Genomic DNA, 23934 nt, shown 5'->3' with positions numbered 1-23934 from the left:
TTGGGGGGGACCAGGCTGGCAGGGGAGGGAAGTTAGGGGTGACCGAGCCAGCAGGGGAGGGCAGTTGGGGGCAACAAGGCCAGCAGGGGAGGGCAGTTAGGGGCAGTCAGGCTGGCAGGAGAGGGCAGTTGGGGGTGACCAGGCCGGCAGGGGAGCAGTTAGGGGGTGATTACGCTGGCAGACAGGCGAGCTTTGGGAACCAGCAGTCCTGGATTGTGAGAGGGACGTCCGACTGCCCGTTTAGGCCCAGCTGGGATCGGGCCTAAACAGGCAGTTGGACATCCCTCGAGGAGTCCCAGATTGCAGAGGGTGCAGGCTGGGGGACACACACCCCTGCCCCCCACCCCCATGCACTAATTTTTTTGCACTGGGCTTCTAGTCTATATATATAAAAGGCTAAGCAACCGGCCTATCGGCCCTCCGGCTGGTAGCTATGACGTGCACTGACCACCAAGGGGCAGATGCTCAATGCAGGAGCTGCCAAATGACAGCAACTTTGCAGAGCACCCTCTTGCACTCCAGGACCCCTCAGGGGATGTTGGACTGCCGGTTTGGGTCTGATCCCAGCAGGCCAGGCTGAGGGACCCCACCTGCCAGAGGGATCCCGCTCACTCCACAGATGCTCTTCAAGCCCAGGCACTGCCCCAGGTGCGGCTGGCTGGGGAGGGAACATTGTAACTTGGCTCCAGGACATGTCCGGCCCGTCTCTCCCAGTCCAGCCCTGCCAGCCATCTTCTAATTAATTTACTTTCAGTGTGCATCAATCTGTGCACCAGACCTCTAGTCCTATATAATAAAAGCCTAATATGCAAATAGTCCTCTCAACGGGGAGTTCGACTGCTCGCTATGACGTGTGCTGACCACCAGGTAGCAGTGTGGAACATGGCGGGCATCTGCAACAGGATGCTGGCAGCAGGCAGTAGTGGAGGCACTGCCGGCCCCTATGGGCCCTGATGAGAGCGGGACCATGGTGGGATGGCGGAGCAGGTGAGCTAGCAGTGCCAGCCCAAGGCGGGTACGAGCGGGGCTCGATCACCTCACAGACGTCGACCAGTGACAGTGGCAGGGGGTGGGGCTGCCGCCGGGATCCCAGGTGCTGAGGCGGGGATGCGGGGGCCCAGGGGACCATGTGCTGCCCAGGGCCTAGAGGTCAGCTGGGACCTGCCCTTCCACACCAGACACTCGAGCTTCAATTGCCGGCCATGCCTAGGGACTGCACCCATGCATGAATTCATGCACCGGGCCTCTAGTCCTATATAATAAAATCATAATATGCAAATTGTCCCCTCGACTGGGAGTTATCCAGAAGTTCGACCAGGGGTTGGGGCCGGCCAGGGGAAGGGAGAGAGGCCTGGGCAGCGGCAGCTGGCAGCTGCTAGGGACCCTACCAGTGCACGAATTTTGTGCAGTGGGCCTCTAGTATTGACTAAAACATGAAAGTTTCATTGTGCTTTTTATTTAGAATACCTCAGGCTACCAGAAAGAGACTCCAATCAGGTGGAAGTGGCCATTTTGGTGATGGCCCATTGCAGATGAACTTAAGAACTGTCAACGTGTAAACTCATGTTGAATTCACAGGTGTTTAGGAGTAATTTTCCCTTTATGATACACCAACACATAAGGCATACTTAATCCATTTAATGTGTTGTATTTCTTAAGACAGATTTTATAAATAGAGTATTTCACCTCTTTCTCACTCATCTTATTGTTTTGTGTTTTTCATAGCACAATCTGATTATTTTTACTTTATTAATCTGTTATTTGGTTCCTTAAGTGATATGAAAGCAGGGACCTCATCTGTCTTGTTTCCTGCTCCACCTCTGTGCTTAGAACAGTCTCTGGCACATGGGAAATGTTCAGTAAATACTTGTAAAATTGATTTTTATTCAGTTTGTTGATTTCCTTTCCAAGGAAATGTTTTATTTTACATAATTTATATTTTTCATGCTACATTTTAGGTTAAAAATAATAGTAGACACATAGAAGTACTTACTATATGTCAGATACTGTTCTATGCATTTCATAAATATTTATATCATTTAATCCTCACAAGCACCCTATGAGATATTCCCATTTTGGAGATGTGAAAACTGAAGCACAGAGAAGTTAAGTAATTTGCCCTAGGTTACACAGTCAATAAATGGCTGAGCTAGAGAATGAACATGGACTGTCTCTCTCCAGAGTCTCATTTCTTAACCACACACTGTACCACCCCTTTCTTACCATCTCTACTCCTCTTTTTCTTATTAAACAAATTTACTTCTTTTTAAAAAAAATATATTTTTTATTGATTTCAGAGAGGAAGGGAGAGGGAATCTCAATAATGAGAGAGATTTATTGATCAGCTGCCTCCTGCATGATCCATTGAGCCCACAACCTGGGCATGTGCTTTGACCAGGAAACGAACCATGAACTCCTGGTTCATAGGTCAACACTCAACCACTGAGCCACACTGGCTGGGCTAAACAAGTTTTCTTTTTTCTCTGGAATCTTTTAAGTAGAGGATACCTAGATAACTTTTAAATAGTCTGAAAATAGATTACTCTTGAAAAATTCTGAGCATAGTTATCCTTTGCATAACCTCTTTAAGTCCTTCATTATTACAAAGTTAAATGTCCACTATGTACCCAACTTGGCAGTAAGATAATCTCAGCTGTGCAACATGAGGCTAAAAATATATAATGTTAAAGTTTCACATAGCTGACTGTGACTAATATGCCCTCTTTTTTTTCTTTTTTTTTTTTTTGCTGCCTATATCTAGTCACCTAGCCACTTGCTGATAATATGGACTACTTTAAAAAGCAAATAATTATAATACAACACTTATGTGACAAGTAATAATTAATAAAAAAGGAAAAGAAAAAAAATTATTTTTTATACTTACTTGAGAAGGTAACATTTTTCAAATATACATCTTTATTACTTAGGCAATGTACAACTTTTCTCATCTTTTATAGCATCAGTAGATCTATAGTGCACAAATATGTGCAACACAGAACTTAAAAATAATCCATGTTGTATATTTAGGAATCCGGCGTGTGTGCTTTTTCAAGAATAGTTCATCACGTCCATGGCTAATATGTGTTATCCTGCAGTAGAACATGCACCCTGGGAAAGATAGGTTTGTGCTCTTAAGGAGCAACACTGCCCAGTGTTGTAATTAGTCCCTGAATTTTTGATAAGGAAAAACATAGACCCTGAATAAGGTATCTAGTTTGAAGATTTTTATGTAATTGTAATAACATTTCTTTAGTCTTACATACATCAATGTTATTACTTTTAAAATTGCAGTCCTCAAAGCTAACCTGGTAATAAGACAGACATGAAAGTAAAATGATTTGACAGTGTCTGCAAAAACAAAACAAAATAAAACAAAACAAAAAAACCCTAACCTTTTACTATGTCCAAATAGTGTCAATTAAAGTATTAGCCAAATTTGAAATTTAGTGGCATTCTGGGTTCTAATGAAAAATCTAAACTTTTGATACTGGAACAAAATATTATCTTAAAACCAAACTAGAGTGATAAAGTGAAGTTAGCTAGATTAATATTCCTTATAGAAAATGACTAATAGAAAGATGTGCCTTTAAAAAAAGAGAGAGATGTGGAGATTTTAGGAAGCCATTTTATTATATACTAGAGACCCAATGAATGAAATTCATGCACAGGTAGGGCCCTTAGGCCTGGCCAGCGATCAGGGCCGATCGGGGCCTTCTGGCTGGCGTCTGGGGCCTCCCCTTTCTGGCTTCCAGCTGCTGGCTGCCAGCTGGGGCCTTCCTTCGTTCCATGCCTTCCCTGTTGATCAGCACACATCATAGTGAGTGAGAAAACTCCAGGTCTCCTGGTCGAACTCCCACAGGGACACTTTGCATATTAGCCTTTTATATATATAGATTCATCATTAAAAATGTTATAAACACAGATCATAAAAGAAAGCTTCTGGAAATGGATGGATTGGGGCATAAAGCAGTGAAATACTTCTCTCCAGGGCTGTTTCAGGTGGAGGCTAAGTCATCCCTTATCACAGAAGTAATACAGGCTACTCAGGCATCTGTTCCAGGGGGTTTATGAGAGCCTATGTTTTTATCTATAGTGGCCACAAGGTCCTGTTTCAGGACCATCAGAGATATCTGTGCTATCAATTAGAAGAACATATACATATGTAATAGTTATCCTATCTAATAAAAGAGAAACATGGTAATTAGCATATGACCGCTACCCTTTCCATTGGCTAATCAGTGAGATATGCAAATTAACTGCCAGCCAAGATGGCGGCCGGCAGCCAGGCAGCTGGAAGCGAACATGAGGCTTGCTTGCTTCAGTGAAGGAGGACTCCAACGTTCCCCGCCTGCCTTGCCAGCCTCTGAGCTGGCAGTTTGAAACATTGTAACAAATATAGAAGCTAAACAAAACCCCAGAAACCTGCTTTCAGCCGGCCGGGATCTCAGAGCTGGAGATGATACAGTGTTTCAATTATAGAACTGAAACAAACCAGATACCTGCTCTCAGCAGCAGAGGCCTTGGCCCAGAATAAAAAAAAAAAAGAAAAAAAGGAGCGGTTGTGAGCTTCAGTGCCCCACCAGCCTGAAAACAGCCCTCAGCCCCTCACCCAGACTGGCCAGGCACCCCAGTGGGGACCCCCACCCTAAAGGGGGTGTGACCAGCTGCAAACAGCCATCAGCCCCTCATCCAGGCTGGCCAGGCACCCCAGTGGGGACCCCCACCCTGATCCAGGACACCCTTCAGGGCAAACCGGCCAGCCCCTACCCATGCACCAGGACTCTATTCTATATAGTAAAAGGGTAATATGCCTTCCAGCACCGGGATCAGCGGAGCCGTGAGGCCTCCCGGCACCGAGATCAGCGTGACAGGGGGCAGCACCCAAACCCCCTGATGGCCCTGCAGCTCTGTGTGTGACAGGGGGCGGGGCCACAACCTCCCTATCGGCCATGCTCTGTTTGTGACAGGGGAAGGCGCCCCAACCCCCTGATCAGCCCTGCTCTGTGCCTGATAGGGGGGAGCTCCCCAACCCCCTGATCGCCCTGCGGCTCTGTGTGTGACGGTGCGGCGCCCAACCCCCCTCACCCCTCCCCACAGGCCCTGCTCTGTGTGTGACAGGGTAGAGCCATAACCTCCCCATCGGCCCTGCCCTGAGTGTGAGAGTGGCGGCACCCCAACCCCCTGATTGGCCCTGCTTTGTGGGTGATAGGGGGTGGCACCCCAACCCCCTGATCCGCCCTGCTCTGTGTGTGACAGGGGGCGGTGCCCCAACTCCCCTATCGGCCCTACTCTGTGTGTGACAGGGGGGAGCTCCCCAACCCCCCTGATAGGCCCTGCTCTGTGCGTGACAGGGGGGAGCTCCCCAACCCCCTGATCGACCCTGCTCTGTGCGTGACAGGGTATGGAGCCCCAACCCCCCTGATGGGCCCTGCTCTCTGTGTGACAGGGGGCAGCGCCCCAACCCCCTGATGGGCCCTGCTCTGTGCATGACAGGGGGTGGCGCCGCAACCTCCCCATCGACCCTGCCTTGAGTGTGACGGGATGGTGCCCCAACCCCCCAATCGGCCCTATCCTGAGCGTGACTGAGGGTGGCATTGCAACCTCCCAATCCGCCCTGCTCTGTGCACGACAGGAGGCAGCGCCCCAACTCCCCAATCAGCCCTGCTCTGAGCCCGACCAGGGGCTGCACCTAGGGATTGGGCCTGCCCTCTGCCACCTGGGAACAGGCCTAAGCCAGCAGGTCGTTATCTCCTGAGGGGTCCCAGACTGCGAGAGGGCACAGGCCGGGCTGAGGGATCCCCCCTCCCCCCTTAGTGCACAGGGTGATCAGGGGATTGGGGAGCTCCCCCCTATTAGGCACCGAGCAGGGCTGATCAGGGGGTTGGGGCGCCTTCCCCTGTCACGAACAGAGCAGGGCAGATAGGGAGGTTGTGGCCCCGCCCCCTCTCACACACAGAGCCGCAGGGTGATCAGGGGGTTTGGGCGCTGCCCTCTGTCATGCTGATCCTGGTGCCGGGAGGCCTCGCGGCTCCGCTGATCCCGGTGCTGGGAGGCATATTACCCTTTTACTGTATAGGATAGAGGCCTGGTGCACGGGTGGGGGCCGGCTGGTTTGCCCTGAAGGGTGTCCTGGATCAGGGTGGGGGTCCCGCTTGGGTGCCTGGCCAGCCTGGATGAGGGGCTGATGGCTGTTTGCAGCTGGTCACACCCCCATCAGGGTTGGGGTCCCCACTGGGGTGCCTGGCCAGTCTGGGTGAGGGGCTGAGGGCTGTTTTCAGGCTGGTGGGTGACTGAAGCTCCCAACTGCTCCTTTTTTTCTTTTCTTTTTTTATTCTGGGCCAGCTTTAGCTCTGAGGCTCAGCTCCAGCTATGAAACCTCCGCTGCTGAAGGCAGGTTTCTGGCCTTTGTTTACCTTCTATATTTGAAACAATGTTGCGGTCCTGCTGGCTGAAGCCTGGCTGACTGAAAGCAGGTTTCTGGGGTTTTGTTTAGCTTCTATATTTGTTACAGTGTTTCTTGGAGAGCAGCTGAGAGGCCGGCAAGGCAGGCGGGGAACCTGGCTTCCTCCGTCACTGGAGCAAGCAAGCCTCCCTATTCGCGTCAGCTGCCTGGCTGCCGGCCGCTATCTTGGTTGGCAGTTAATTTTCATATCTCACTGATTAGCCAATGGGAAGGGTAGTGGATGTACAGCTAATTACCATGTTTCTCTTTTATTAGGTAGGATATGAGATATAAAGATATACTATGTGATCAAATAAGTAAGATAAATATATACATACTGGAGGTCCGGTGCATGAAATTCCTGCACAGGTAGGGTCCCTATGCTTAGCCGGTGATCAGGGCCAATGTATGGGTGACCAGGGGGGTGATTGGGGTCCCTGCTCAACCTGCCCTGGCTGGCCTGGCACTGCCGGCTCACCAGCACCCCCCTTCCCCCCGCCACCACCGGTTGGGGCCTGAAGGCTGGGGGCAGCTCCTGTGTTGAGCGTCTTCCCCCTGGTGGTCAATGTGCATCATAGCGACCAGTCATTCCACTGGCTGTTCTGCCATTCAGTCGATTTGCATATTAGGGTTTTATATAAATAGATTACTTATATAAGCATCTCTCTCTATATATATATAAAAGGCTAAGTGACTGACCATCCATCTGTCCATCCGACCATCTGACTGACCAACCGGCCAGTACATATGACATGCACTGGCAATTTAAAAATAAACGTTGACTCATACATGTGTGATACATATAAAGCTCTTGCTGGCGCCTATTGGACATGTGTGTTTCCATCTGTCATTGTCGATTGTGAATTTGCTTGACATTTCTAATATAGAGAAAGGGCAAATAGCAATATTAAAATATTTATTCTAATTAATTTTTTTTCAATGTGCACAAATCCATGCACTGGGTCACTAGTTTATATATAAAGTATGTAAGACTATCGCAAGTATCCTCCATGAGGTAGGTGTCCGTAAGTACCACAGCCATCTTAATTCTCAGCGTATGAAGGAAACAAGTGCTAATCTAGGGAAATGCCACACAATAATGACAAATCCTAGGAAATCAAATTCATCAGGAAATTTATTAGCTTGATATAATTTTCCATTAGCTATTTTAAAGATGAACATTAATATGATAAATGAAAGTTCAGCCACCTCCCAGTTGATCTAATTTGAATTCTGAAGTGGTGCTTAGTAGCAGCTATACATGAAATGAAATGACTGTTTTAATGCTCCAAGTAGAAAATTACATAGCTCTTTTTAACAAAGAGTGCTTTTTAAAACCATGTTTGATGACTCACCATTTCTATGATAACCCACAAAATGATCAGCTGTATTGGTTATGTTTATAAAGTCCCAAGTGTAATAGTCAGTCTAAGATGCAAAATAAACCAGGCATCTAGCAAAAAGGAGACAGGCACATACTAGCTCTTTTTATTTAAGTAGAAGGAACATATTTCATAGAAGTTTTCTTTTCCTGGCTTAATAGACTTAGCCCCTCATTAACTTCCCCTTCCCCCACCCCAAGATATAATATAGAATATAATGGAATTAAGATAATAGACTTTCTCAACCCAGATGAAGGTTCTTAATGGGTTTCCTGTTTAACATAATTAATTGGTGAAAAATGTAAAGATATGTTTACCAGAGTTAGATATCCTGATGGATTAAGTCACTGGACAGGCTCTGACAAGATGAATGATCCCTGGGCTAAGGTGAAGTGCTGCATGTGAGCCCTAATAATCAACCAGAGATGCAGGATTGGATGTGGGAACAGGGCTGGGTGGGACTGAACAAGACTTAAAGGTGTTGACAGGAATCTCAACACAACCATCAAAAGGAAACAGTGTGATCTATGGCTGCATTAATCACATACAGCACATGAGAGATGGTAGTCTGGATTAAGTTGAATAATTCTAATGAGGATAGGTCCGGAAAATGTGGGCACCTTAAGAAAGAGGTGGATAAATTGGAATTTGTGCTGAGGATAGGGGTTCAGTGCTTCAATGCACACAGACAGTCTGGAAGAAGGGAAGTCATTGACAGCTATGTTGCCCTGTTTAAAGTTCTGCCTTGTGAACTAGACTCCACCTGTATGGCCAAATAGATGCAGCTATGGGCAGGTAGAGTTAGATTTCATTGAAAGAAGAAATTTTTATCACAGCTTACAAAATTTAGAGGCTGTGATGCCCCAGATTGAGTTCTCTCTTATTAGTTATCAAGAAAAACTCAGTAGAGGAAGCAGAGAAGGTATTTAAACACTGATAGTTGTTCTTTCTTTTTTTGTGTGGTTATAGTTGATGATTTTATTTTTTAAATATTTTATTATTACTTTAATCCTCTAGACAAGTATGTTATCTAAGTCAAATGGGTGATTAATTCTGTTTATTAAAGACTATGAGGAGTTTAAGTTCATGAGAATATTTAATTAATTTATTCATTCACTAAACATTTATTTCCTTTCTACTCTTTGTCATTCACTGTGATTGGCACAGGATATTAAAACATGTGTACTATACAGGCATAGCTCTCAAGGAAATCATATGGGTAAAAAAATTTTCCCTAAGTTTAACTTTAATTCTTTTTCATTGAAAATTAGATTTTGTTTTGTTCTTGATTAACACTGTTCTAATCTTTCTTTTTAAGGCTACTTTATTCTCTTGGGCTAAGTAATTGTAATTCCATTTAATATTTCTTATTATTAAACCTTTGATAAATATTTAATATTAACTTTGGAATAATTTATTCCTGTTTTATTCTCATTCATTCAGTTATTCATTTCATTTTTTATTCACTTGAGCAAATATTTATTACTGTCTGTTTTGTGCCAGTCAGTATTTGGGGTTCTGAGCCTTCAGTGAACCGGACAGTTATGTTCTAGTAAGAGCAGACAGAAAAGAAATGACATAAAGGAAACACAGTAACTAAAAATTCTGAAGGAAATAAATAGGATAATGGCATAGGCTAAGAGTAAGGGGATAATTTGTTTGCTGTCTTCTAGATCTTTAATTTCTAACTCTTCTGTCGAGTTTGGTTGCTTCTGAAGTAATCATACTCATGCCTTCTCAGTCCAGAACAAAGTTAACTTGGTGGTGTTGGATACCTTGGTATGATGCTTCTTTCTCTAACAGAGGACTGGGCTTGACATATCTGAGATTTTTTGCCTGCATTCTATTTTCTCCCACAGGTTAAGGCATTTAAATATTATAGCTGGGTCTTCATCAAATAATAACAATTAATTAAAAAATGAAAAATTCACTTTTAAATATCTGATCATTTCCCCCTTTTTGTCAGTTGCTTTCCCAAGACTCAGACCTTGAACATTTAGAACCCTAACCGCTCTTGGGTGTGGGAGGTTTCCCACAGTCGTAGCTGAGATTTGAACTGGATGAACACAAGAGTTGGGATTTCAGCCTATGGTCAACTACTTTTGAAATAAGCGACAAAGATTTAGAATTAGGCGTCTAAATTGAAACACTAAAATGAAAATGTTATGTATATTGTCTTGTTATAGGGACTCAGGCAAATTTGACCAACAGTTGTGATATTCAAATATACAAAATCCTAGCAAATCTCTGAAATTTAACAGGTAAAAACTTAATGCACTTCTAAATGAGAGTAATGGTTTATTGTGTGTGTGTTTTTTTTGTTTTTTTTTTTAAAGATCGCCTACAAGCAGAAACATGATGCTGCCAGAGGACTCTCAGATTACACCCATATGAAGGAGCCACCTGAGATCAAACATGCCATGGAGGTCAATAAACACCAGAGTAATGTAAGGAAGCCACTCCCCAAGACTTTCTGGAAAACTGTGGTTGACCCACCTCGAGGTTAATGGCTATTTTGTTGAAATTTAAATATTATGACACTCCCTTTAAAAAAATGACTTTAAATTTTCTTTTCTTTTTATCTCTCTGTGTTCAGTAAGAAAGATATCTGAATTATTCCATTAACAGTTGTTAAAACCTCCTGGAATGCCTTTAAAATGCCAGGCACTTGCCGGCATTGGAAATTCTGCTTTGAACAAGACACACATGGATCCTTTGGACCTATTGGGTTATTAGAATTTTTAGAAATTCCTTGACTCGATGGCGAAGCTCCCATGTTTTCCTGCCTAGAATTGCAGAAGAATTGGGAGAAAGAGTGCTGCAAATCACTCTTTCATGCAACCTTTACATGCAAATCACTCGGGAAGACTCATTCACAGATGCTAGCGAGATTGTCCCCCGCTCCTGTTTCTTTTGGAATGCTTGTGGGGGCAGCGTGTCAAACTAAAGACCCACAGAGAATAGCAAATCAATAGATGCCTAATGGCTGGCTTAGAAGCAGAAGCTGAGAGGGAGGAAGTGAGTCTATAGAAAACGAATCTCTCTTTGGTTTTAAGTCAGGAGGTACATCAGAGCTTTCACGCGTTTGCTCAGTTGCCACCACTCTCATGGTGGCCTGGAAGAAATATTTCTTCCCGAAATCTCAGGGAAAGCTTATTTATCTCCCCATCATGAATTCTCTGCTTTCTAGAAGGAATATAAAAGTTATTTGCCAGGTTCTTTATTGGTTAGAATCAGTTAAGATAAAGCGTCTGTCCTAGTTGGGTCAAGAAACTCCCTTTTGTCAAAAATACCTGAAACATCTTTGTCGTCTCACACAGGGTCTGTCCCACTACTTAGTTCTCTTACTAAAGGTGCTTTGCAGATCTGTGCTCCCAGAGCCCCAGCTGTGCAGAGTGTCTCTTTGCAGGATGGCAGCAGTTTTCTGATATTAAATTGCCGTAGGTCAGTGCTTAAGTAAAAACTGAGTGAGGTTTTACGTTTTAATCCAAATGTATAAACAGATGCCAATACCAAAGCACTTTTCCTTGATGGTTTGAGGTTGATAAGAGATGAAGAAGCTGCATGTCTGTTATTACCAGCAAGGTCATTTTAAGGGGATGCTTTATAAGAACAGTTTGCTTACAGAATGACTATAATAATCATAATAACTACCTCTTAGCCAGCACTGCTGTGTAGCAGAACTGTGCCAAGACTTTGATCATGGCCAGTTCTCTCAAAATCCCTGTACCGGTTCCCATTTTGTAGATGAGAAAAACGAGACTAAAGAATCAAAGCCTTGGGTTTGCTCTTTCTGTTAGGCCCTGCTGCCTCCCTCTTAAAGGTCACTAGTTATTGGTCAAGATTTTAAATGAAGTTTTTAAAATGGGCACCAAATAGGTTGTCATCAGAATTCAGATCAGCAGCTCCAGTGCACTGCAGGAAAGAAGGTGGTGGGGGTGGGTTGGGGAGGGGGCCGTACTGCAAGGATCCTCGGGAGGCCCTTCTAACTCTATAATTCAATGAAATTCAAATACGGAAGTTCCTTATCATAGAACTGGGGTTATTATTTTAAGTCTGCCTTTTCTTTTCAAAGGTCTTTGATTGAGGGGTTGAGGGAACAGAGTATAAAGCCCTTTCCTCCGTTCAATACTGTGTACTTATGGGAGAAGGGTGTGTTTGCTTACACTCCTCTGCCTAACCAGCTCAACCTTTACATGCAAAGTTTGTACATATAATAGGATTTAGAAAGTGTTTAAGACTATTTACTCAGATTTAAAGTGAGAAGGATATTTGTGTTCTGTCTGTGAAGTAGTTGCTATTCCTCTAGAGTCAAGGCACTTAGAATAATACACTTGTTGTCCTTGCAATATGAAATTTAAACGCAGGTCTGGAAAGCCGCGAGGAGAGCAAGTACAGCTACCTTGTGGTTCAGCTGGTGAGGCCACCGAATCACCACGAGAGACAACCCTGCCTCCTTCAGTCTAATGGTGCTCATCGGCAGGGAATTTACTAATAGAATTACCCTTCCTAACGCGGTCTGTGACTTCGCACTAAGCCTATAAATCACTTGATTTAATTTAAAATCAAATGTGTTGCCACATGTGCAACTAATTAACCTAGAAACAATGCAAGTCGGCATCTTTGCTTACCGATTTTTATGTTTCCATCCAAATCAAGTCGGCATTTGAGTAGCTGTTAGGGAGACACAAGAAACTGGGACAACGATCGTTCAATGTTTTTAACTTCTGCCTTCTTTCCACTCAGACCTTTTACTACAATATTTATCCATGGTTCACAGGGAACACTTTTTGTTTCAGAACCTTTCTCTCCTTCTACCTCTAGAGATGTAGATGTGTGTAAGCAGAAGAGGATGGGGAGAGGATTCTGTGGGATCGGCCAACTAAATTTTCCCCTCTGAATAACTGAGCGTTCCAAGGAGAAGAGCATTTGGGGGCAATTAATCTCCTTTGTCACCCCCAAACTCAGTGATCATGAAACAAGGAAAACATATTTCTCAATATCCTCCACTGTAGCATACAATAGAAAGGGAATCTGGAGTCAAATCAGAGCTAAAACGCTTGCTTTGCCACTTGCTTGCATGACCTTGGACAAGTTACTAATATCTCCAACTCCCGGTTTTCTCATCTTAAAATCGGGGCAATGATCTTTATCTCATTAGGGCTGCAAGTATTAAATGAGATGACGTATGTGAAGGGCTCTGCGGAAGAGCCACTTCGTAAAATGTTAGTCCTAGCTAGTCCCCCTCCAGTTTTCAAGGGTGATTTAGGGATTTACAGTGCGATCACAGTTAATTCAAAAACAATCTAAAGAAGTAAGACTATATTAAAGTCCAAATCCATATAAAATTTATACTAAGGAGCACTTAGGTCAGAAGGGCATATTCAAAAACTTCCCGAACCCTTATTGCTGATATGATAATAAAAAAATGATTATCATTTTTTTATTATAAAAAAAGAGCCAATCTAAATCCTTTTTTATCTTAAGGGATGTACCCCTGCCAAATTTTTCTAATGTAATTAGAGAAACTGGAGGTTTCTATTCTGTTGCTTTTCCCTAAAGATGGGCTTGTAATGAAAACCCCAGTAACATTATTAGTTCTCATCAATCTTACCAGAGACAAAAACTCCAATAGTTCTGAAGTAAGGCAAACAAATTTTAAGCTGCCATTTTAAGTTTTATAAGGAATGTGGTCTGTATAGACTTGTCATGAAATTGGAGAGGTAAACTTTTCCAAAACACCATATTGTTAATCAATTCAGTGTGCATTAGAAAGACGTATTCAGCCGGGGAAGCAAGAGACTTAATGTTCCTTTCAAGAATGATATATGTAGTTTCTTAATGTTAATAAAAACTTATCAGTAGACAAAATTTCTATTTCATCAGAAAATGAAAAAAACTTAAAAATCAGAAAAAAACGATGCTAGGAAAACATTTCCGGCTTTATGTGGTTCCTTGATGTGACTTACAATAATAGTGCTTTAGGATTTAGCATCAAACTAGGTGTATTAGTATTTTGTTCATCTCTGAGACAGAATAGTTAGTATTATTTGTTCTGCCTTCTTCACAGGATTGTGATTATGATAAAATAACCATGACTAAGAAAACTTAGTCACTCTAAAATGCTTTTATAAACCGACAATAATAATAATAATGGTAAAGTGTTCTAGATACAACTCCATATGTTACTTCCTTTTTCAGAAGATTGAAAACTTTTCTTTTTTTCCTATTTAATATCAGATCCTCCATTTACTTATACTTAAAAGGTTTACATTATCTTATAAAATATTTATAATTTAATAATTTTTTAAGTACAGTATGCCTAGGCAGAAGTAAGCCTAGACTTTCCAGAGTGTGTGCCCCTTTGGTGATACCTGGAGAGTTTTTTAATGTGAGAATTTATAATGATGATACAGGTATTTTTTGATAATGACAACTTCTGTTCCACAAAATTAAAAAATACATATCCTCTCTAGTTTCTTCTCACTAAGAATCATGGTAACCTTCACCAGAGTAGCAAAGAGATAAATGTTTCTGGGCCAGTTGCATTTGGTTTCTGTGAGTCTGTCTGCTCACCCTGCCCTCAGCCCCAGCAAGTGTCTGTCTGTGGCTCCCATCTTGGCTGACATCCCTCAGCGCTCAATGTTCACATCTCCAAGTGCTTGAACTTCACTGAAAGGACAGTTTTGGTGGAGGTTTTGCTTTCCTCTAGTTTATTAGCTCACCTTTTGAGGAATCTCAAATGACTATTGTCTAAATATGAAAAGCTTGCTGCAAAGTCACTGGGAATTCTTTGTCTGCCCACGTGCCTGGCTTTACATGGAAAATTGAGGCATCTATTTCACTTCTGTTTTCAAAATCTAGTGAGGCTCTTATTGGCCAAATCTAACCCAGGACGATACAAGGATTTAATGAGTTAATGTGTGTAAAAGATTTAGAACAGTGCCTGGCACATTGGACATTCTGTATGAACAGGAAACATGCAAAAGCTGTGGCCTTATGAAACAGAACTAGAAAGCTTGCAAGGAGAGAACAAACTGAGGTTCTAAGACAAAGTGAGATTAAAAAAGAAGCTGCCCTGGCTGGTGTGACTGAGTGATAGAGCTTTGGCTCGGGCACCAAAGGGTCGAGGGTTCCATTCCCAGTCAACGGCACATACCTAGTATGCAGGTTTGTGCCCCAGATAGGGGGCATGCAGGAGGCAACCAGTGGATGTCTCTCTCTCTCTCTCTCTCTCTCTCTCTCTCTCTCTCTCTCCCCCTCCCCCTCCCCCTTCCCCTCCCCCTCTCCCTCTCCCTCTCCCTCTCCCTCTTCCTCTCCCTCTCTCTCTCTCCCTCTCCCTCCCTTCCACTCTCTCTGAAAAGCAATGGGAAAAATATCAAGGATTAACAACAACAACAAAAAGCTGAGTAGGAAAGTGAACATTGTGAGATAAGGAAGAAATTCAACAACAGATTCTGATAGAATTAAAATCCTTATTGGAGGCAATAAAGAGCAGATTTGACACTGTAGATGACTTAAAGGCAGTTAGCAGTTCCTAGATTCTGTGAGAAAAATCCATCTTAAGTTAGCGCATATAAAAAACAAGAATGTATTGATTTGCATAACTGGAAAAGTCATGCTACCTTCAGGGTTGGCTGGATCCAGAGGCTCCACAGTGTGACCAGGACTCTCCTTCTCTCCCAAGCTCTTGGCTCAGCTGGCTTCTGTGACTTCACTTCCAGACAAACTGTTTAAATGGTCTCAAGATGAGAGCTGGTGTTCTTAAAATTAAGTCAGCTTTGCAGCAGCTAATTCCAGGGGAAAGGACAGCAGCTCTAGCTCTCCTAGCTTCAGATCCTTCAAATGATTCTGGCCCTGCTTGGTTTATGTCTGCTTTCTTATTAATCATTAGAGACCCAGTGCACGAAATTCATGCACTGGTAGGGTCCCTAGTGGCTGCCGGCTGCCAGCCGGGGCCTCCCTCCCTTTCCCCAGCTGGTCCCGCCCCCTGCTCGAACTCCAGGATGAACTCCTGGTTGAGGGGACAATTTGCATACTACACTTTTATTATATAGGATGATTTCCAAAGGGATGGGGTATCTGATTGGATAGCCTGTCACAGAAAAGAAGGCTGTATTTGATAGCTCCACCAAATCACATGGAGTGAGGGTGGGGCAGTTTCCAATTAAAAAAAATAAATGCTAGGCAGATAAAAAACAAAAACAAAAACGCGTTTACTACAAAGGAATAATTTAGGATAATGACCCGTGTTGTCATACCACCTATGTTTAGACATCCTTCCAGCTAGTGAAAATCAGGAACTTGCTGCTCATCTTCAGCCCTCATTCCTTCGGACTATCGCCAAGCAGCAATATTCTGGAAGATTTGACTAGTGACCAGGCTCCTGTGGTCTTTCCTGTGTGGCTCTGTGGTGTCCGCTTGTTTGAATTTGCAGCTCACGTCAATCTTAATATTTGTTTTGAGTCACATATGCTGGCCTCTAATTTGCAATTTACATGGATGATGGGACCCTATTCAGAGTCCTGCTCCTGTGTCTTTGTGCCGTTCACCTCTCTTCACTCCATCATTAGGCTGAACAGCATATAATTAGGTAACTCATGTACAGCTTAGATTTCTGAAAGGTTGCAGCTCTTTTCAAAAAGTAAGGGTTTCCATTTTACTCTCATTCTTTTCTAAACAAAAAGACATTCCCTCCCTATGGTTTTGCTATGAATGTAGTAACATGGAAACAGCTAGCCTTTGTAGGTAAGTAATGATTTTGGCTTCTTTTCACCTGAGACTTGGTTTTTGTTTACACAGCTTGTGTTTAACTCAGTGCAGGCTGAGGTGATTGGCTATCATTTGTGGGTGAGTGCGTTGCTTTTTGAAACCAATAAAATTGGATTATTTTAAATCCCTAAAGATTTAAAGCCCATCCAACAAAATAACTCAATTTTCAGCTTATTTTTTTATGTTTCTTTTGGTACCTGTATGCACAAAACTTAACTGAAATTACTTGTTAAGGTAATCCTATGAAAATGGGAATACTGAAGAAAACAGATTCTTGCTGAAATTATGCTAATTGTATTGAAGCTATTCAACTATGAGTATAAACATAGTTGAAAAACTAGTCTTGATGGTGAGGCACACACAAGGTCTTAAAAATGTAAATAGTGCCCTAGCTGGTTTGGCTCAGTGGATAGAGCATTGGCCTACAGACTGAACGGTCCCAAGTTTGATTCCAGTCAAGGGCACATGTTGGGGTTGTGGGCTCCATTCCCAGTAGAGAGCGTGCAGGAAGCAGCCAATCAATGATTCTCTCTCATCATTGATGTTTCTATGTCTCCCTCTCTCTTCCTCTCTGAAATCAATAAATAGATATTTAAAAAATGTAAATAGAAATGCATCTAAATGTTTCATTGAAATAAAATAATATAATGCATAGGGAGCCTATCTACTGACCTCTTCATACATGATCATTTTGTATACTTGATATTATTTTTGAAAGAAGGAATGTAGCAATGTTTTTTTCAACCCTGCAAGGTTGAAAAGAAAATAACAAGATACATGGAATTATCTAGAATACTCATTCATAGTAGTTAATCAGGAAATTCATTTAAATGCAAATTCTTGGGCCCCATTTATTGAAATTCCATTACAAAGTTGGGAATGGACCTCAGAAATCTAAATTTGAAATAAGTACCACAGATGATGCTATTGCAAGAGGTTTGCAGGCAATATTATAAGTGTGTTGTGCAGTTGATAGTGCATTTGTATAGATGTTTAGCTCTATACTTTCAAACCTCGGTTCTTGAAAGTCTCCCATCTCAAACAATTCGATTCTCCACCAAGTTGTTCACAGAAAAAAATATCTCCATTATGGAACAAAACTTTAGTTTTCAACTTAACAACCCTTTTACACTGATACATCAGCATGACAAAAAGTCTCTCAGGCCACAAAGAAAGGAGAGAATGCAACTTGGTTTACCATTAGACTTCATGTTGCTAACATCTCAGGAAATTGTGCTGTGAATATTTGTGTGTGTGTGTGTGTGTGTGTGTGTGTGTGTGTGTTGTTGGTTTTGTTTGTTTGTTTTTGCTTTTGTTACTGGTGAAATGGATGATTAGCACAGTTGTAAATCATGAAGAGGCCATCAAGGTAATGTTGCTATGGTGTGAAAGACACAATGATCACAGGAAATTGAAGAGATAGAAAAACTGTTGTTGATATGTATAGAAGAACAGCAGTTAGCCAGTGACAACATTTTGGAGGCAGTGATATTTGAAAAAGTGAAGATATTGCATACTGACTTCCTGAAAGATACCCCTGGGACAAGTGCTGAAAGTGATTTGTGAAGGGCTAATAGGGGGTGGTTCAATAAATTTAAGAAAAGATGTGTTTGTTTATAGATTAAGCAGTACATTAGACATATATATAAGAAAGGTAAAAACAGGGAATCATCTGCAGGTCTGGAATGGATTTACATTATTTCTAATGGGAAATAATTATTTCCAATTTACATTATTTCTAATGGGAAACAATGATTCAGTTTTCAAACAAATCACTTCTTGAACAGCCTCTGGAATGAATTAAATTCAAGAACTGAGGTTCCACTGTACTTCCGTGTTCCACCTAGATCTGTGCCTTTAAAAAATGTACATGAATTTCTGAAACCATTACCATGCCTCTGCATTATAACTTTAGTAGAATATATAATTATACGAGGGGCTCAGTGCACAAATGTGTGCACCTTGAAAGGAACTGTGGGCCACGAGGGTGCCGTGAGCACAGGGGTGGGTCTCAGCCCATTCTCAATGCCCCAGCCCGGCCTCTCCCACCGTGGCCCCCAGTCCCCTGTCTGCTGGCAGCCCCGCTCCCACAGCCGCCACTCCCACGTGCTGATGGCGCCAGCCCCACTTGCACCTGCTGATGGCGTGTAGCGATTGGGCTGGCGCTAGCAGCGGGTGTAAGCAGGACCTGCTTCCTCAGTAGATGTGAGTGGTGGCTGCTGTCCTGATTGCCCCTCAGGAGCAGGGGGAGGTGGAGAAGCCCTCAAGGGTGATCGGGTCTAGCTGCCACTGCTCACACCTGCTGACAGCGCTGAGCAATTGGGACTGTCGCCGGATGCCGGCAGTGGGTATGAGGGGGGCCGGCAGCAGCCAGCCCGATTGCCCCTCAGGAGCAGGGGGAGGTGGAGAAGCCCTGATGGATGATTGGGGCCGGCAGCTGCCGCTCTCACCCGCTGATGGCGCTGAGTGATCTGGGCCAGTGCTGGGCGCCAGCAGTGGTTGTGAGCGGTGGCTCTGGTGCCAGCAGTGGGTGCGAATGGGGCTGGTGCCGGCAGCAGGTACGAGTGCCGGGTGGGACTGTGGCATGCGGAAGCAGAGAATTTTCAGTAACCACCAGAGGCTCACCCCAGTGACAGCAACCAGTGCCCCACCTTGGTTTGGCACCCCCACTCACCTGCTCCACCATTCCACCATGGCCAATGCCCGCCGTGTTCTGTGCGTGCCCCCGGTAGTCAGTGCACGTCATAGCGACCGCTTGCTCTGTTGTTCAGTTGTTGTTCTGCCATTCTGTCTATTTGCATATTAGGGTTTTATATATATAGATAATGGACAAGTTGACAGGCCTTGGTGATATTGCCAAGTAGAACTGCTTCTGGAGGATAGCTAAGTGTTCTTTCAAATCATGACTGGTCTCAGGAAATAGAGAAGGGGACAGATTGGTGAAGTGTTGACCATTATACTGGTTCACTTCGGGTCTATTTTTACTTGTCAATCCAGTTAATCTAAATGACCACTGCTATCTAGAGTACCTTTGGCAAAATTTATGTATATTTTTCTTTTAAAATCTCTGTCTTCCACATTTTAGTTTGTACCGAATGTGCATTTGGAGGATGAATATTCTTGAATGTAATTGCTTTTATTTGGGGATGATCAAGTCATTGCAATGGTATTTAATAGGTAATAAAACTATTGGTGCCCACACTAGGATTTCCAGATGTGAGCATTTGAATAGTCCAGTCAGAAAATGAAGAGAAAGGTATGGTTGGCAGGGTGTAAGTTAGAAAGTTACAGAACTTCACACACTCTCCCCCCACAGAAGTGATTTTCTATATTCATGTGCTGGGCTTATCCTGCATCCACTGGGGTAGAGACTGTATGAGGGGCAAGTGAAAGCCCTTGGTGAGGATGTTATTTATGTGAATATCAGTATGCACACTTAGACACAATGGCATGCATATGAGGGGAATGTATATGAAATCCTATAAGAATAGTTTTGTGCCAAGGTCTTAGGCTCATATTTTTTATGTTGTATAAATTTGATTCATATGTAATAATGATAGTGAGGTATAGGTATAGTAAAAAGAGAATATATCTATCCAAATAAATGTTGCATTAAATGTCAATTGGCTTTCTAAAGTGATTGTAACAAGGGTAAATCATGTTGTGGCATTAAGGCTATGTGAAATTAGTAATTTATTTTTTTAAATCAAAACTGTCTCTGATTAGATTTCTTATAGAAAAGATATGCAGGATACCCACATGTATAATGCAGAGCTCAACAGACCAGACATCAAGATGGCAACGCAGATCTCCAAGATCGTAAGCAATGTAATTGCTCTTTCTTATCTTGAGCAGAAATGATTTCTTATTTTTGCAGGAACAAAGCATGGCTTTGGCAGTTTCATGGTTAATTTAATGAGTGAAATTTATCATCTCAATTGATGAATCTGAATTATCCATTTAATCCTGTGAATAATTTGGGTATATGCAGAAGCTGCTAAAACTCAACTTGACTATGGCTAGTATTACCATACTTTTTGATCAATATATAGATATGTAGTATTCAGGTATAAGACAGCATTCAAATGTTCCAGTTTGAAAGTCAAGTTGTTAGTAATCTGGTCCCATATTATCTCTTACCTCACCTTGTCCAAAAGAACTTCACTTGGCCTTGTTCTTATCTTGTAGCTGTTCATTTGTAGATTCTGTTCTGCCAACGTTTACCTTTGCACGTTTCCTACACCACAGAGCTATTTCTTATGTTCTCTAAGACATCCTTCTTGATTAATATTTTTTGAACATTCCTAATACCTGGTTTAAAATGATGTCTTAACTTGAAACAAATACTTAAGTAATAGGCTTTACACACCTTAAAAATTAATAATCAATAATTATTTTCTAACTTCAACTGCATGTTAATCAAATAGGGTTAGATCAATTCCTGAGACTAAACAAAGCCATAAAAGCTATCTGTATGTAGAAGACAGAGTCTTAGTTACTCAGAAATTTCTTATTTTTTCAGTGTATAGATACAATGATGATGATGATTGGATACATGTCTCAAAATGAGTAATTATTTTACTACAGAAATGTTGACTTTATTTAGATAGCCATATTATAAAATCAATTTCTGCTTTAGCATTCAGTATTTTAGAATTTGATGAGCTGTAAGGAATATTTTTATGGACCGAGGGTCTTTTATCTATCATCTACCTATCTATCTATCTATCTATCTATCTATCTATCTATATATTTGTGGCTAGTGTCAATGTAATTCTTCATTGGAAAGTAGAAATATTTAACATTCTCTCATTTATTCATTTTAGGCAGAATACAAGAAAGGCCAAGGAGTAATGAATAAAGAGCCTGCTGTAATTGGAAGACTAGATTTTGAACATGCTGTTGAAGCTTCTAAACTTTCTAGTCAAGTAAGACTGTACTCATGATTTCACAATGATTTTATTCAGATATTTTGTTTCTAGCAGCACAGGAAAATATTTCATATTAGATAATATCTTTACTTTCAAGAATATGCAAAGATAATGTTTCTGAAACTATTTCAGATAGGATTACAATAATTATAAATTTCAGTATGAAAAAATTAAGTCTATTTTAAGCATGAAACAAAGTTTTCTTTTCTCTCAGCTCAAATTCTAACCTTTTTTGATGAGTTTAGCCATATTGTCATATTTCTCAGGATTTCTAAAATTTAGCAGTAGTCATACCAAAAAAAATGAAATTTCTATTTATCTGTCTACACACTCACTCTTTAGCTTAGTAATAAAGCATTAGTTTCTTCATTTTTAAATGCTTTAGTTTAATCATGAACTAAACAAGAGTGATGGAAATGAAGAAAACTTTGAAATCTTATTGAAGAACATAAAACAAAATAGGAAAAAGTGTAAAGACATGGCATGTTTTTGGTTGAAATTCTCAATAGATAAAAATTTCATGCCGAAACTGGTTTTGCTCAGTGGATAGAGCGTCGGCCTGCAGACTGAAAGGTCCCAGGTTCGATTCCGGTCAAGGGCATGTACCTGGGTTGCGGGCACATCCCCAGTAGGAGATGTGCAAGAGGCAGCTGATCGATGTTTCTCTCTCATCGATGTTTCTAACTCTCTATCTCTCTCCCTTCCTCTCTGTAAAAAATCAATAAAATATATTTTAAAAAAAAATTTCAATTCTTCCCAAATTAATATGTGTGTGTATATATATATGTATATATATATATATATATGCACACATACATAGACATACATGTCATGCAATTTTTATTAGATTGCAACTGGTTTGAAAAAAATATGGATAAAATGATCTTAGAGTTTGGATGAAAAGGAAATGCCTGAAAATAGCTCTTAAAAATATGAAAACGAAGACCAGTGAGGGAGAACTTAAGTTATAAGTTACCATAGCATAATATAAAACCACTGAAATTAAATCAATATGGGATTGGTATAGTAAGAGATAAATAATTAGTAGGATGAAAAGGGAATCCTGAAATAGATTCCAATATGTATAAAAACTTAATATATGATAAAAGTGTTGGTTCAAGTCAGTGGGAAAAAGTTAGATTAGTTAATAAATGGTGCTGACATAACTGGTCATCCATCAGGGTAAAAATAAAATTGGACCTGAACCTTAAACCATATAAAAAATGAATTCCAGATGGATTAACTATGTGAATATAAACAATAAAATAACTTTAAAATCTTAAAAAGAAAACCCAGGAGACCATACATATCAAATAGAGATAACAGAGTTGTTTTTAAATAAGACTAGAGATGGGGCGGGAGGTGGTGGGGGGTGGGCAGACTAGAAGAGATCAATGGGGGGAAAAAGGGGACATATGTAATTCAATAATATTTTAAAAAATAAATAAAAAATAGATGTACTTGACTATAAAACAATTTAAAATTCTTTCAATGGAAAAAGATAACATTTGCAAAGTCAACAATATGATATCATACAGTAAGTTTTATATGCTTAAAGTGCTTTCAACTTTGAAAATATCCATTCTTCAAGTTTCAAATGTCCTAATTACATTTCACCATGAAGAGATGTAAATGAGTAAAACTATAACTGAAGAACATAAAATGGTAAGAGTTTATCATATGGAGAAGGTAGTGTCTGAGAATTTTTGTAGATGTTGTTGTTAATCCTCACCCAAGGATATTTTTTCAGTTGATTTTTAGAAAGAGGAAGGGTGGAGGCGACAAAAGGGAAGAGAGCAAAACATTGATGTGAGAGAGGCACCGTTGGTTGCTTCTTGCAAGCCCCCTGACTCAGGCCGGGAACAGAACCTGCAACCCACGTACATGCTCTAACCATATAAAAAGAAGAGCAGTGGTCTTCAAATATTTACAATACGTATGATGACAACATTTTAATATCTGGAATACACAAAAGTTCTTTCATATTGAAAAAAAAGGATTAACCACCCTGTAGAAAAATGAGCAAAGGAGGTGAATAGGCAGGTCACAGACGAGCAAATATAAATAGACAGTAAACATGAAAAAAATGTTCATATTTATTTGTAGATAGGGAAATGCAATAAAGTGAACACAAAATGTTTTTTTAAACCATCTTGTTCTGTGTGTGGAAAGGACATCATTGAGGGTGGCGTACTTAGAAAGGTTTGTGTGGGAGGTAGGTTTGAGCTCAGTTGGACTTAGAAAGCTGTGCTCAGAGGAGGACCCCAAATAAAGCTTGGGAATGTGCATGACAGAGGAGAGAGGTCTGACACCAGAGGCAGATGACCTAGCAAGGAGATGCGGGTCATAAATACCACGGGAATTGCGGAGGAGTTGAGATGCTGTGTGATGATAAATGGGCAGTGTT

The 23934-nt window shown here is 41.5% G+C and overlaps 1 protein-coding gene across 7 annotated transcripts in view; it reads left to right on the top strand.

Annotated features, from left to right (window-relative positions):
• Positions 1 to 23934, top strand: part of NEBL (nebulette) — a 370452-nt gene that overhangs the window by 267728 nt on the left and 78790 nt on the right. For 4 of the 7 annotated variants that reach the window (XM_070432608.1, XM_070432600.1, XM_070432617.1 and 1 more), the window contains exons 5-7: positions 10161 to 10271; positions 20323 to 20424; positions 21423 to 21524. The exons of 2 other annotated variants lie outside the window; for them this stretch is intronic. In XM_070432608.1, coding sequence (XP_070288709.1) covers positions 10161 to 10271; positions 20323 to 20424; positions 21423 to 21524 — 315 coding nt within the window. The remainder of the gene's footprint in view (positions 1 to 10160; positions 10272 to 20322; positions 20425 to 21422; positions 21525 to 23934) is intronic. One more of the 7 variants, XM_070432591.1, reaches the window with a different exon arrangement.

This window comes from Myotis yumanensis, unplaced genomic scaffold, assembly GCF_028538775.1.
Source record: "Myotis yumanensis isolate MYYU_CA2020_CCGP unplaced genomic scaffold, mMyoYum1.0.hap1 SCAF_1, whole genome shotgun sequence".
Classification (NCBI taxonomy): domain Eukaryota; kingdom Metazoa; phylum Chordata; class Mammalia; order Chiroptera; family Vespertilionidae; genus Myotis; species Myotis yumanensis.
This window is presented reverse-complemented; position numbering and strand designations above follow the sequence as displayed.